This window comes from Manduca sexta, chromosome 23, assembly GCF_014839805.1.
Source record: "Manduca sexta isolate Smith_Timp_Sample1 chromosome 23, JHU_Msex_v1.0, whole genome shotgun sequence".
In the NCBI taxonomy this organism is placed as follows: domain Eukaryota; kingdom Metazoa; phylum Arthropoda; class Insecta; order Lepidoptera; family Sphingidae; genus Manduca; species Manduca sexta.
Window position 1 is genome coordinate 11,158,262 of NC_051137.1, and position 16,398 is coordinate 11,174,659.

Below are 16,398 nucleotides of genomic sequence, written 5' to 3' on the forward strand. Positions count from 1 at the left end.
AACCTGCACATCCGAGAAGTTCTCTATAAGAATTTCGAAGGTGTGTGAAGTCTACCAATCCGCACTAGGCCAGCGTGGTGGACTAAGGCCTAATCCCTCTCAGTAGTAAAGGAGGCCCGTGCTCAGCAGTGGGCAAGTATTATAATACAGGGCTGATATTATATTATTAAGGATTTTTTTTATTGAATTGTAGATTATTGCAATATTAATGTGATTTTTAGCTGACAATGCGAGTATAGATCGATAGGTCTTAAAATCGATTTCCGCGCCAGACATTTTGTACATACTTTACTAACATAATTCGACGGGAATTAAATATTTCAATTGGTTATAAAACCAAGACTGGGCCAATTTGTTTTTTTGAAATGTTATCACGATGATCGTTTCATTTTGACACTGTAATACGTATGTTTATAATTAACAATATATATTTAAAGCAATCTTTTCGCAATTTATCATTCGGAAATAAAACAAAAAATATTGTTATGTAATACTGTGATGTTTAAAAATACCTTAAGCATAAACACAATGGTACACAAAGCGTTTGTAAGATATCTTTATAAGAGTCATAATCGCCATTCTATTACATTTATTTCTATATTTAATAGCAAGAGACGTGACGTAAACCCTTTTGTGTATAAATATTTTTATGAAATAACTAGCCAAAATTTGTGTCATTCGATTTTAAAACATGTGGCGTAAGGTAAAAAATGGTCATGACTGCTTAGTTATATTAAAAAATAATTTGTACTTAAAAGGGTTAATTAGTTAAACGTCATTATTGACCTCAATTTACACCATAATAGGTGTGATTATCATGGAACCAGCAGATATACGCAGATTTGATATGGATTTTGTGCAGTGTTATTGATTAATTTTGCTCCATCCACTTTCGCATTTTCAGTTTATGGAGTCTCTTTCTCAATTCGTTCTCTTAAAAGTAAATTGGACCCTATTAACGGCATTCTGGTTGATCTATGCATCTATTAGTTTACAGTCTTCTTTATAATCATGCGACACGATGTATTTTGTTAGTTCCTTGAAAGTGTCCAAAGGGCAGAAGGCGTTACAACCAGGCACCTCCATGAGTCGTGGCTCTGCTGAATCGTCGTCCCAGTAGTATATCTGGAAATCGTTTGCAATCTTCTATATTATGTTTTAAATAGAAAGTGTAATATTATTATAAGCTTACCCCCTTATTCATAAACGTTTTTTATCTAAGGACGGAGTAAAGCTGTGATAACAAGCCTGTTTCTCAGTGCCCAACGGCAGTGAGAAATAGACATAGGGCCGTTGTGATTGGTTATTATTGTTGTATTTCAATATTAGCCAATCACAACGGCCCTACGTCTACGCACTGCGAAGACTGCCATGCCGTCAGCACTGAGAAACAGACTTGTTATCACAGCCTTACTCGGTCGTTAGATAAAAAACGTCTATGAATAAGGGGGTTAGTGTTTAGTTGAATATATACAGTTTTATAAACTTCTTCTAGCGTTAAGAGGTGGTTAAGAATTGCTTAAATCGCTGTCAAAAACATCACCGGTTTCCTAGTTTAAACCTTTTTAAGAGGCAAGATGGTGGGTTTTGACTTACAGCAGATCGAGTAAATTTGTGTTTTAACTAAGCATAGCTTTGCGAATTTTTTATAAGTAAGACTATGAATTATTTTAAAGCTTAATTTTGGATGTAGCTCTAAATATTCCTTCTTTAGGCAAACAGGTGAAGCGTGTGACAATTATTGCTTTTTGTGGACAGAGAGATCAGTAGGCTTATACATCTTGGACCCGACAGATTAGGGGTTTCTTAATTTCGACTTATATTCGTATTCGGCAATAGATCTGATCGAACGTCATGTCGGATATTGTGAGGCAGCGCTCGAGTTGTAATGCTATAAAATGACAGCGCGACTGACCTTAAATCCAAACCGCTGTCCATCAGACAACGTTTTGTGTTCGCCATTGCCGCTAGGCAGCTTCTCGTGCAGCTCGAAGAGCAGCGCGGCGCCGGGGTCGGGCAGGCGCGGCGGCGGCGCCACGCACGCGCTCAGCAGCGCCGCCACCGACACGGGCGTGCCCGTGCGCACCAGCACGCGCACGCCGCCCTCCTTCGTGTTCGATACCGCCTCTTTTATTATTTGATGTAGGAGAGCGCCTGTGACGTAAATGTGTAGGGCTATTACTAGTGTCTGAATGAAAAAAAAAACAAAAAGCTTTGGCCAAAATCTAGCTTTAGTCGGATGTTTGTTATTACCAAATGTATCTTGCGAGTAGTTAGTGAAATTTAACAGATAGTTTTTATGGAATAGAGTTGGGTACAGTTGTCAGTTGGTTAGTAAAGTGCTTCTAATAACAAGAAAAGATATTTCTTTTCTATAGAAGCATCATTGAATGCACAGATATTTTATTTCATTGTATTTTTTTTATTTGGATGGCTCACAGCTATCAAAAGCCACCAGATATAAGACGAAATGAACACAATAAATAAGCTAATAGGGTACCGGACTCACTTTTGTTCTTTACTATTATGTAATATTTACTTTATATAAATTATAACAGAGATGGAATTATTAAAATCCAGTAAAAAATCAACTAGTTACAAGTTTTGGAATGTCGGTGGAAGGGGTAATTAAAAAGAAACAAAAGAGACGAAATACCCACATTTGACGTCATCGGGAATTACGACGCGTGCGAAAGAAAGAGATGAAGTGATATCCCAACAACGCCCCCACTACTGCACGTTATAATATTTGAAATATGAATTACTAGCCCATTTTTTAACCAATTTTTATGCAGTTTTCGCAGGAGTGCTTCTTTTTTGTATTATTAACCATTAAATATAGAATAATGAACAAAATCAAACATAGGCCGGTTCCCTAGTACGAGCCACCGCAGACAGTTATACTATAAAAACGAATTAAACAATTCAATACATAATAATTATAAGTATAATTTCAACGCAATATTTTGTTTTCAATTTCAAATGAAATTCAATTTTGATATTCTTGCAGAGTTGTATAGAAAGGTTAAATACCTTTGACATTGACATTCAAGTTAAATCCGCAATATAAATGTTTGGTAATAAATTAATCATTTGATTCGAAACCTTGTTTCATAATAATTAAATACACTATTCCATCAGTATAAAAACTAGTAAAGCTACTCTAATATTATGATTGTTTGTATAGTCTGTAGTATTTCCTCCACAGAAACGAAGTCAGGCTAGTTTTTCTTTTTTATAATAGTACTAAAAAATAATAACTACTAGAAAAAATCACTTTGTTTTCTGCATTGAAATACTATCTCCAATAGCTTCTAAAAATAGTTTTTATACCTCATCAAGAATAAAGATTACCTACCTATATTACTATATTACTTAAAGTAGTTTAAATCAAAATGGTACTATTTTTAATTATAATGTAGGATAATTTTCTCTTTAACTTACCTCCACTAAGTTTTCGTAGTAGATTATTGTGGAACATCATGGAATACTCTAACCTTGCAACATCCATCAGCTTTCTCTTCACGTGCTTAGCCCATTTTGGATTCGCCACTTTAATGTCATCCTGTATTAAAAAAAATGTTCTAATCAACTATTTATGCTAAATTAGTTATTATTTCTAAACACGGTATAATAAAATAAAGTACTAAAAGATAATGAAGTCGGTTAAAAAGGTAATAAAAACCTGTATTAAGAATAAATTATTCAAATCGTACGCATCCTGCGGCGTGCTAAAGTTCGTGTTAGTCATTTGTGCTATTTTGTGAAATAGGTCTCGATATGGTACTAGCAGTCCTTCGTCTATAAATGCCTTCAACAGTCTCTCCTTCTCTTGTTTATATCGTGGACAGTTCTCCTCGTATAGAAGCTAAAAAAACATTAAATATTATATTGAATCAAATGCATTATTTTGTTTGCTTCGTTCGTACACTCACTCACATAGTCCTCGTCGCGAGGTGGATACGTGTAGGGCACTGGTTGCCACATTATAGTCTCGTTCCACAGTTGCCCCGCCGGCGGTGGCCACAAACCCGCCGATATTAACAAAGCCGTCATCTTACTCAAATCCGTGTCTGAGGCTATCACGATACTACTCTCTGTTGACAAAATAATAACTACAAAATTACCCGCCGAAAATAGTAGTCATAACTTGAGTAACCAACGTACCAGCATCGTAGTACGGCCCCAAGAAGTCATCGTATCTCTTCCTAAGTAATGCGCCCATTTCGAAAGTCAGCATTTTTCCTTCCTGGAAAGGAAACATTAAAGGGCGACAAATAATTTGCAACAAAGCGCTCCCCTCGTACGAATGCCTTTCTATTACTGTTCAGTGACGTGCGACAAGCAATAAATCATTATTAGCGGGTGACGGCAATCTGCGACTGTGCCGACACCTCCCGTCCCGCCGTTCCCGTTTAGAGCTTGTCACGACCTTCGGGAATCGAGACTCCCTCCCGCATTCGGACCGGGAAGTGAGCGCTTCGTTATAAAGTCATTCATCTTATATACGCAGGTTTCAAAGCCAATGATTACGAATAGTTCCGCAGGTTCAATGTCATGGTTACATATATTGAGACAGAGCTGTTTGAAGGTCCGTTGCTTATTGCATAAATAATAGAGATAGGTACGAGAACAAGCGTCGCTACAAGGTCTTCACTTTCACGCAATGGAGTAATGTTATGAATAATGCATCAAAGTTTAAATAATGAACATTAAATGTAATGTCATTCATATTTATATCTAAATTCAATTTAACTGTTATGATTTTCCAAACACAAGGTCGCAATGGCAAAATTGCAAGCTCTTTTATTACTATCAATAGCATTATGCAAACAAGGGACGCAGGAGCGCCGGCGCTTATGATTAAACTATATGCAAAATGTCTTTTTACGAGAGTGTTCTACATACGCTTGCGTATTGTGGAGATGAACGTAATAAGTGATTCGTTACGGCCAATGGTCACATAATTTGATGAATCCAGGAACTACGCCGAAATGCTCACTTTTGTGGCGAACAACATTTTTCACGGTTCCTATTATGCCTATCTATATAAGGACGCTTCTTTATGTTAAATGTGTCAGAAAATTATTACTGGTTTATAATAATTATGACTGTATTCTTTTATGATTTAAAATTAGTTTTAAACACTGGTTTATCGAAAGCTAATTATTTAAAATGTATGTACCTACTGTTATTAAATACATAATTACAAATGAACATCTCCCCGCAAATTTATATCTACTAAAAAAATGTGTTAGACCGCCTTCAGCGTGTATGTGCAATATACATATTAAATATTAATTTGATTTAATAAAAATATCGTAATTCGCCAATTAAAATATCTTAATTTTATTCAGTTAACTCACTGTCACTCAACATAATTTTGACTAAGGACTTCAGTCCATCAAAACTAATTTGGTAAAAGTCCCGGTTTATATTTCCCGGGATAGAAAGTAACCTACAGCCCTCAACAGCGAAAAAATTTCTAAATCGCTTTCTTGAGAATCGCGCGTTCAAACAAACAAATAAACAAACTCTCCACTTTTATATATTAGTATAGATAGATATACATATATAACATAAAATTATAATACTTACATTGGTCATCGCCCCAGCGCCGTAAGGAGCGAATACGTGTTCAGGGGGCGGAGCTCCTAACATTTCCAATTCGCGTTCGCTGGGTGTACGCTCTCCATGCGACATCAACTAACGAAACATGTAAAAGCAGTATAATTTTTGTATTAAGAAAGTGAGAAAATATTCATTGCGACTTTAGCGACCAATAGCATGGAGTAAAAATAAAGGCCAATAGAAGATTAATAAAGACGATTTATCCCAGACGAATTGTCTGTTAACTTTCATTCTGAGGTAAAAAAAGACAAGACTAGCATTGGCGAAGGGTAATTTTTTTCTAAAGGAAACACGACGCAACTTATAGTTACTAATAATATGCATAAATGCGGTTTCGATAGTGTTTTAAAATCTAAATATCTAATAATATTTTGATTTTAAATAAATTACGAAAAGAAAGCCGGCAAGAATTGGATCATGTGAACCTGTCACTACTGAAAACTAATGTGCTGCCTATTTTTTCTTCATAGTCAGCTTTCTGTTTCGACATAAACATATACTGTTCGTACTTTTGATAACCTTTTTCAAACCAGACACTATAATAATTTATCACCTTAATTTAAGATTTATTTACATTTTTTTCGTATATGGAAAGTGACATATCTTACCACATGGACTTGTCTGACCAGCGTCACCTCAACCGTTGTATCCTTCATGAGGATTACTGCTACGAGGGCTGCGTTAGTAACAGAAATATTACATTATGAAACTTCGCAGGAAAAAAGTGTAGAAACCGTTAAACCCATTCCGTTTATTTTTCTGGCATTCAAAGTGCATTCCAAATAATATCGTACTATCCAACGAGAGACAATGCTTCATTCGACGGTGGTCATCATTATGCCGGCTTATTAGATTGTATAGAAAGCGATTCCTCATGTCGAGCCATTTCATATTCCGCTTATTCACAATGTAAATATTTAAACTTCAGTTAATGTAAGGATGTTTTATAGGCGACAGTGGGTATTTACAATCAGATGAACAACATACTAGTAGATCATCCCCATAACAGTTCATAATTTAATAGTAAGTAACATATAAAAGCAAACAGCAGTATACCGGCGATGAGCGAGATGCCCACCAACACGCCGAGGCAGCAACAGGTGTGTTCAGTGCGCATGCCCTGCGCCGGTGCCGCTTCCGCCGCGTTGGTCGGCTCCTCCTCGCGACCGCCCTCTTTCCTGCGCAAATGCACTCCTCGTACAACGTCGCGAATCTGTGTCACCACTCAACGACAAGTTTCGCCGACAGTATCGCGATATATTATCTTACATTATCATAGCAGCATGCTATATTATTTATTTTGACTTACATGTATAGTGGTTTTAGTACAATCATTACTAATAATTTAGGATGATTTGTCTATAAAACCGACCGTAACGGCGTCTACCGCGTGCATGTATTACGTTTGCAATGAACAACGCTTTACTATTCATATTATCATCCGCAGAGTATCATGTATAATATAGAAAGGTAATGATGTCCTTCTGCTGAATACGAGCGTCCACAAAGATTTAGAGATGAAAATCTTTTCATCCACTACTCTGTCTTAATGCGCGTTGGTAGACTTCACATACCTCGATAGTCTTATGGAGAACTCTCAGATATGCAGATTTTCTCACGATGTTTTCCGTTAAACATAACAGGTCCCTAATGTGGCAGTTAGGCTCAATATGTCACTCACATTTTCCTCCGCCGAGTAGGCAGCTCTACATTGTAATCCGATCTTAATTTCTTTCAATCACTTATTGTAGCGCATATTTCAATGTTGTTTGTTATATTGTCATTCGGCTGTACTGTGCGGCGGTTTGTTCACTGTGTGTTATGTGTGCGTGCACTGAGTGTGTACCGAAATGTGACAGGAAGCGAACGGCTCGCGAGGCGGAGTCCCACTGAGATCCGCACGGGACGCTCTTGAATATTCACGGTCGCTGCGACCTGTGCCCGCTCATATGATTGACTTTGTCCAATCGATTGTGACACGGTAGCTATTTACTCATGCCTATCCACATCTGACGATGTTTGTATGGGTGATCCAGCGCCCTTGTCAACTGTCAGCCGCAATGGGAAACTCGGATTTGATGATACAACTGTCATTGTTCGAAATCGCATTGACTGCACCTGGCGTTATTATTCAATGATACGTCGAGGACAGAATCGTTGAAATTGCAGATTATATAGAAAAAGAATTAAACCAACCATATGGTTATATCGTTCCACATGAGGACGCTGTGATTGTCCGATAACATTAATTAAATGATAGCGCTTGCATCTTGTAAATGATAGCGTATTTTGCCATCCAACAACGTTACCGAACATCATTTTATACATTGTCTAATAATGTTAAAATTTATGATAATACTATAATCATTTATTCCATAAATTTGTATTGCTTCCTAATCCGTAAAAAATATTTTACGACCTTTTGATATAATCATAGTTTTCAACCCCCTCAAACAAATGGGTATTGATCTATACAAATGAAATGTCTGTAATATTTTGTTATACTTTAGCACTGCATTTTTTATAACTGCATAATTACAATTAAACCTATACTCACCCAACACAAATACTAATAGAATACACCATGTCCACACTTCAATCACGCGCAATTTCCGTACACACCAATATAATATCTGATATCGGGTTATTACAGTCCTTATTATAATATTTAATTACATAGAAAATGATAACCTTCAAACAACTACTATTTCATAATGCTTTAAATGTGATCTTGAATGAAGAAGACTTCAGACTTGAATACACACGATGTGTGTAAAATAATTATATCTAATCGTACTGTGATTACACCATAAAACTACGAGAACACACATCTAGGCGTCTCGTGTTTTCAAAGACAATGACATACAGTTTATTGTTTGGCGTGCGTAACATCTTCTCATTTAAATACCTTTTCCGTGTTCTCTACATTGATTATTAACCGACTTCAAAAAAAGGAGGAGGTTATCAATTCGTCGTGATTTATTTTTCTATGTTTGTTACCTCAGAACTCGCTCATTTATGAACCGATTTGGAAAATTCTTTTTTTATTCGAAAGATTTTTTTTTTATTTTTTTTTCAACATCGCTTCAGTAGTTTGGTTTTAAAACTAAAAAAACTAGAATAATTATGTCGTCCTAGAAAACGAAATCGCGAATTTTGCTTTCCTATGACGTTTTTAGTTATGTTTTTGCATTGAGTTTTGTTGAGTGTACTTCTCATATACGTATACATATATCATAACATCTTTTCCGAGTGTCAGGGGTAGGCATAGGCGTAACATTTTAGCGCGATAGTAGTACTGTGTGTGAAACATATCAGTTGTGTTTTTGGGTTGGGTTTAGTTGACTCTACTTCTTACATGCATACATATATGTATGTAGCATCACACCTTTTCCCCATATTTAGGGGTAGGCAGAGATGTAACACCACAGCGCAATATTTGTACTATGATCGAAATATATCAGTTAGGTTTGCTTGAATCTACTTTGTACATACATATATATAGCATCACACCTTTTCCCCTTTTCAGGGGTAGGCAGAGGTGTAACATTTCACCGCGATAGTCGTACTGCGAGCGAAACACATTAGTTGTGTTTTTGCGTTGGGTTTAGTTAACTCTACTTCTTACATACATACATATATATAGCATCACACCTTTTACTCTTTTCAGGGGTAGGCAGAGGTGTTACACCACAGCACGATAGTTGTACTGTGAGCCAAATATATCAGTTGTGTTTTGGCGTTAGGTTTGCTTGAATCTACTTCTTACATACATACATATATAGCATCACACCTTTTACCCTTTTTAGAGGTAGACAGAGGTGTAACACCACAGCGCGATAGTCTTACTGTGAGCCAAATATATCAGTTGTGTTTTTGCGTTAGGTTTGCTTGAATCTACTTCTTATATACATATAAATAGCATCACACCTTTTCCCCTTTTCAGTGGTACTCAGAGGTGTAACTCCTCAGCGCGATTGTCGTATCGTGAGCAAAACACAACTACGCCATCGAGACGGTCTATTTTTTACTAACACAAAAAAGCAAAAAATAAAAATAATTTTAACAAAAATTAAACCGCCTTCAAAACCACTCAAAACCAAAAAATAATTTCACATAACAGGTATATATTGGATACCAATTTTGGAGTCGGTGCCTAATTAAAATTGCTAGTTAAGCTAGATAAATACATTAACGAATATACGAAAACAATGTGCTGCCAGCGTAAAAAGTCAACAAGTCAGATCGTCACCGGAGATGAACACTCCGCCGCAGCACAGCAAATGAAAGCTATTAAGGATATATTTAAATTTGTGAACTGTACACTACCCAAAATCTTCCCCTGTTACATATAGCTGGTCAGATGTTGGTATATTACACTCCCTGCCTCGAAAGCAGAGGAAATAAAAATATGAAACACCATACATGTGCTTGGTATTACACCTTTCACTGTGTATGTTTGTTAGTAGTGCACGCAAACCTACTCCTTTTAATTGATTTGAAAGAAATTTAGCGCATAGACGGACTATGCAACAAATATAGCTAACTAGCAATTTTAATTAGGCACCGACTCCAAAATTGGTATCCAATATATACCTGTTATGTGAAATTATTTTTTGGTTTTGAGTGGTTTTTGAAGGCGGTTTAATTTTTTGTTGAAATTATTTTTATAATATGATGAATTATTGAACTGATGAAAAACACATTATTCAAAATGTTTTATTGATTCAAACACACTATGGATGTATAGATATACATCGAATATCACACTAGTCTATTATAATAATTATTTGCTAAATTATAGCGCTTAAAGTAATTTTAAATTAAATCCAATTAATCTTCTTTTGTTCAAATCTTTTATATGTAAATGTTTCTACAGACTTTTTAAATATTTATAAAGGTAAAATCAAAACAAAGACACATCCTTTAAGTTTCACAGCCACTTTATTGTTACACGTTATTTATTTCCACTGGTAAGAGTACCATTGTATTTACTTATATTTAAAATGTATTATATATATACAGGTGTACTTAATGGCATAAGCATTCTCTACCAGCCTACCTTCAGGTGATGTTGAATTATCTGATCATTTTTTACTTCTTGGAAAAATAAGAATAGTTCGGTAATAAAGTTAATAAAAGTCTCAATAAATAATATCGGTAACATAATCAGCAGTTATAATTTCCACTAATTTAAGGCAGTATTGCACATTCAGCCTTATATTCTTCCTTTGACATTAGCACATCCTGGACTAGAGTGAGAAATTTGTCGTAGTCGCATAACGCCTTGCCGTCACAACCATCAACAGTGAGGATTTTTCCCGGCCCACCTGCCTCAGGAGAATACACCGCCTGTAACAATTAGTTTTTGTTATAATACTCATATTACACATACATAAACAAAAATGATTATGTAATTTAGACCATCTCCATTTTATTTTTTTTTTTTACATTGTAATCTGCTCTCGCACTATGATAAAATTGGATATTTATTTCACTGCTTATAATTGGTATATTATTATTAGTCTACTAATATGAATTTTGATCTGAATATATTTGATTCAAAAAAGAATTTCAACGTCGAACGATTTAATCTACATAGCGTTTAAAATGGCCTTATTTGTTCAAGGTTAAATTTTATACGCATCAACTATTCATTAACATGACAAAAGGAACTACAACAAACTATTATCTCTAACTCAGAGTATAAGCATATAGGTATTCAATTTAATTCTTTCATTGGTCTCGGAAAAAAGATGTTTATTCGAAATCCAAATAAAAAAAATTAAAGATAATTTACCGCAAAACCGTAACTGCCCGTTGATTTGTCCCTCCTGAATTCTATAGATATTGTAGAACCATATTGTGGTTGATGCGGTATGAACACTCTGGCTGCCGCCATGGCGGCTGCTACGTTGTTCTCGTGAGCTGAATACAACCGCGTTTTCGGTTGTTCTGTATCTCCAGCTATATATGACTTGCTGGCATTTATTAATCCTTCCATGAAAATACCTGTAATAGATGTTATAGCTTGTACTCAATTGGTAATGAAGTTATTTAGAAGTATTTCAGAGTGGACCAATTAAAGACAATAATTCTTTAAAAATAATTTGTCTAGAACCTTCCTGGGAAAATAAATTTGCGGCTTACAGCATGTTAGAGACAAGATATAGATTTTTAGTGCTTATAAGAAACTTAGAAACTATTGTTGGCTTAACAACATCTCTAGTAACATACAATGCGTTAGATCAGTTTGAAGATAAAATATTTTCCTATATGTTTCTCTGTCATAGAAACTGTATGCCACATGTTGGGTAGAGTCAATTTTCCTTGATCTCGTTCTTTAGTGCGTCCCATTCTCAATGTCATCAATAGAAATTTGTTCATATCTTTCAATGCTACAACTATGTAGTATTAATACTAGTATATTTTTTCTATATTCGTAACAAATTATTAACCTGATGCTAGACGCACAAGTTCAGGGGTGTAAAATTCAGCTGCATATTCGATCTTGGTGACTTCCTTTATTTCCGGCATTACTTCTTGTGCCCATTTCGGTGGATTTACACCAACGTTTCTCTGAAAATTACTTAACGTAAGCTCACTTTTGCAGTCACAAATTTACAGTCATATTCAATAAACGATCACAATCAGAATCTTCAATCCGCTTCCCATAATTAGCCAATCAAAATAACTTAATAGTAAGCTTGTCAAAAAAACTTCGTTCTAATCGTTCCATTTTTGAGATGGATCGAAAAAAGCAATCGGGATCGTTTATTGGAAATGATGTTTAGTCATTATCTCGTTCTAAAATAGAAGACTTGTGGGTATAAAGAAACACGAGGGACTTTCTTTCCCTCCATGCCTATATCCATACTCTGAGAAGGAAAATACTGAAATATTGACAAATATTATGTATTTGCGTACTTTCCAGTTTCCTCTAATTTATTAAGTGTAATTGAGGTAAAATTATAAAGTAAATGCAATTTTTTTATTTATTTCGTTTCCTTAAAAGAATATTATGGTACAACCCAAAACAAATATTTGCGGTTTACAAAAACATTAATTGTCTTTATACGGGCATCGATCCCACGTAAATCGTTTCTTTACCGGGTCATCGCCTGTTCCACCACAAATAATCACACGTGAGTAATTATTATATGAGTATCCATCTAAGTGAATACGTACTTATGTTTTGCCTTCGAATTCGAAAATCTGAAGTAAGTTTCGTTGTGTTTGGAAGGATGTTGTAGCGTAAATACTAGATATTATTAGACTTAAAAACGAATATCTTAGAATGACGAGGCTTGTGTTCCGATGTTCAAGTTGGTAGTGTTTCTATTTTAGATAGGCAAGCCTTGAAATTACCATCAAGCAAGCGACTGACTAATTTTTTAATTTAATTGATTAAAAAATGTATAATAAAAAAATCTATATTAAAAGTTATAATATAATTTACATACTTACCAATGTCTGGAAAAGATTATCTAAATAAAACACTTGTTCAGGAGACGTTATATTCATTCCAGTGTGCTTCTGCAAATAGTGAAACAAGCCTTCGTAAGGAACCAAGGATTCCTTGATTTCCGGCTGCTGGTACACTTGATCTCTAAGTGCGATATACCGTGGACAATTGTAGTAGTATAGCAGCTGAAAATAATTACATTACGCAACTAGTTATATCATTGTTCGAGAAACAAACGCAAATTTTGATTTGTCAAAGTGCATTTATCTAGATAACATTGTGATTAGATACATATCTATCTATCTATATAAAGTTGTTGGCATTACTTATCTGCCTATTCAAAGACTGTCTAACAAGTTATATTGAATGTCTTTTTTTTTATTATAATATGTATATTTAAAACCTGTATCTGTCAATACAGCGAGAACCAAGAAGTTGCGTGACTTGTTTCAAATTATTTTGTACTAAACCCGTGTACCTAAGAACTGTATTCATTAAACCTGCATCATGTAAATGATGTTTCTCATTAACTCGGTTTATTATTTATTTATAATTATTGTCATCGTATATTTTTCGTTCCTGGAAGACGAATTTAATTATATATATCTTAATATTATTTATACTTACATCATCGGTATCTCCGTCTAGGGTATCGTAGGGAACAGGCTGCCAGTCTAGAAGTGGGTTCCACCTTTGCGCTGGTGGCGGCGGGTATAGTCCTGCGAGTGCAGTGAGGGCGGTCATCTTCGTCCTATCAAATGCGGTAGTCCGCACAGTAATCTCGTCCGGCAGGTACAATCGGGATAGGAAACCGTCGTAACGTTTCCTCAAGTATTTCCCTACAGCGAAGCCACGCTGTTTGCCTTTCTATTTAGAATTAAGTAAAATTGATTAAATATAGACGTACATATCACCTGTGTAAACTGTTTTTTGTCGTCCATAAGCTATCAAGGTTGTATTTTAATGTTAATTATCCCATTACGTAGGGTTTTACAACATAGTTTTTTTTGTATATTTTAAGCGGTCTCAGTGTTCCAGTGATGGTGCTTCTTTTTTAATAAAGGTGTTTTAGTCTAATATCGGTTAGTTCGTCGTCATTGCTTCGTCAGTTGTTATTTTGAAGTTGGTAAATTGTTAGTTTAACCTTTCTATAGTTTAAATACTGTCGTACTCGCTAGTTGGTTCGCGATGTTAACACTAATCAGTCATGCTGTTTCGACATGATACGGAACATTAAATGTCAGCAAAACTATTTGATTTCAAATATTTTTGAATGCTAACGCTAAGTTTATAAAAAATATAATTTGTATGCGAACTGGAACCGAAACTAAATCGATAACTCAATTATTTAAATTACAATTACGGAATGTACGTCATATGTTCACACTTACATTTGTCAGCGCTTTCTTTCCAAATGGAAAGAATATATTTTTGTTGGAAGATTCAGCGTCGGGGTACAACGCCAGCTCATCCTGGTCTGGTGTGCGATCCCCATGACGGAAAACCTGTTAACATCGAAGTGCTTATTGACTTTTTTTACACTCGCGGTCATTCAATGAATGAGAACACTACAATGGTTTGATACGGATTGGGCTATTAACATATCAAGCTCGTATTAGCACGGTGAGACGGAAGCACCGTCATGAACCATAAGCGTGACCGACAATAGAAAAATCACCCTCGGCAACATACCACGAACGCGAGCAGTAGATCCGTGTCATCCAAGCCGTTATCCGCCACCTCGTTGGTGGGCTTCACCACTTGTCTTGTAGGCGTTCCCTCACTCCACTCACAAGACAACAATATTATGAAACTTATTAGCAATGAAATCTTCATGTTTTTATCTTCCGTCAAACCAAACGGACCGATCTCTTATCAGCGATACATAGGCACGCGCGTTCGCGAGTCGTTTTCGACTGTTATACACAGAGCCTCTGCTCCATTTATATAGAGATACATAGAATAGTTTATTCAAGAGGGACGGCGGGACCACACCGCCGTAATACATGTGCGAAATTAACGCTAACAAATTGGTACGTAGCTACATACTATGCCATATCCAGAGAGGAATATAAAATTATTAATAAGTAGCTAGTTCCAACTTTTTGTTAGAAACCGTTAACTATATACGTGAAATACAGTAAAACAATTATATAATATAAATATTTTCTTTATGACAACATTTTGTATTCCGTTTCTAATCGTAATGAATGTTGCTCAAATGCAAGGATATATCTTCAGAAATACCTTGTGTGAATATTTATCTACACTTAATGAATTCAATTGGCAAGAAAACTATACAAAGAAAATTAAAAATTGAAGATAATCTTCATCAATTGAATATAATGTTTGAATACAGAATACCTTACATTCAGTTACCGTTTCCTGAAAACATTGTTAACTAGTTTATGGTCCAGTAATAATAAATAGCCTGTATTTACTGTGTAGTTATTCTAGTGTTCTAAAGCTGACACCATTGTTACGATGCTATTATACATGTTTTACTCCCTACGTTGTAACTGCAAACTCAAAATGTTAATATTTCAGGTTTAGAATCGTGACCTTCACCGGTATTGTCAGAAATTGTATGACATAGAACATATCTAGCATATTAAGCAACATAATCACAAGATTACGCAGTCCATGTTAGTTCAGATGCATAAAGTTTCATTAACACGAATAAATTAACAGGTACAGTCCCTAAATAAGGTAATCGAAGCCTTTTCTTAAGTTGACAATGAGATTTTTTATGTTCAATCAATGTGCCTTTCGTTTGATTAATTTTATTACTTTTTAAATAGCTTCGTGTAAATTAGAAATAGACGAAATGAATCACCAATTAATTGCAGAGTGCACACGAAAAAACGATCTTTACCATTGAAATAAAATTCTTCCATACTTAAAAAAGTATCTCAGCAGACGCGAAGCGAATTGGCAATAACTTACAAGTAACAACCATTTATTCCCATTGTTATCGTAAACTTTTATTTATTTATTCATTCATTCATTTATAACATTGTCTATCTAATGTTTCTAAGGCTTCAGACTAATAAATATTAAACCATAAATGTTTCCTTCCTTTCTTCTAGGAATAGTAGCCATAAAACTAAAAAAGTCTTGTCGTCACGCTATATTTCTCTGCAAATACATAACATAATATAGTTCAAATTAAATTTTAAAATAATCACATCTATTTTAATTATTTTATGCTTGCTAACGTGAAGATCTAAAAAAAGATAAACATATTAAAATAAGAATATTAAGTATAAGCACAAAACAAAAAAATATACAAGGAAATCCAA

At 35.0% G+C, this 16,398-nt stretch overlaps 3 protein-coding genes across 6 annotated transcripts in view; 1 reads left to right on the top strand and 2 right to left on the bottom strand.

Annotated features, from left to right (window-relative positions):
- LOC115449414 (dedicator of cytokinesis protein 9) overlaps positions 1-16,398 on the top strand; it is a 43,809-nt gene that overhangs the window by 19,496 nt on the left and 7,915 nt on the right. The gene's annotated exons all lie outside the window — the stretch shown is intronic.
- Positions 479-8,458, bottom strand: LOC115449416 (venom acid phosphatase Acph-1). Of its 3 annotated transcripts, none has more exons than XM_030177229.2 (10): positions 8,189-8,458; positions 6,688-6,809; positions 6,240-6,307; positions 5,599-5,706; positions 4,168-4,249; positions 3,940-4,097; positions 3,686-3,868; positions 3,445-3,565; positions 1,916-2,154; positions 479-1,125 (listed from the first exon to the last, which is right to left on the bottom strand). In XM_030177229.2, the coding sequence occupies exons 1-10, from the start codon at positions 8,215-8,217 to the stop codon at positions 976-978; spliced, it is 1,260 nt and encodes a 419-aa protein (XP_030033089.1). In that variant the 5' UTR covers positions 8,218-8,458; the 3' UTR covers positions 479-975. The 3 variants fall into 3 exon arrangements, with proteins under 3 accessions (XP_030033089.1, XP_037297976.1, XP_030033092.1); XM_030177232.2 differs by lacking the exon at positions 8,189-8,458 and adding an exon at positions 7,313-8,173 and having other exon boundaries at positions 976-1,125; XM_037442079.1 differs by lacking the exons at positions 6,240-6,307; positions 6,688-6,809 and having other exon boundaries at positions 8,189-8,456.
- Positions 10,554-15,050, bottom strand: LOC115449418 (venom acid phosphatase Acph-1-like). Its single transcript, XM_030177234.1, has 7 exons — positions 14,789-15,050; positions 14,488-14,601; positions 13,724-13,963; positions 13,099-13,281; positions 12,090-12,210; positions 11,432-11,643; positions 10,554-10,983 (listed from the first exon to the last, which is right to left on the bottom strand). The coding sequence occupies exons 1-7, from the start codon at positions 14,930-14,932 to the stop codon at positions 10,825-10,827; spliced, it is 1,173 nt and encodes a 390-aa protein (XP_030033094.1). The 5' UTR covers positions 14,933-15,050; the 3' UTR covers positions 10,554-10,824.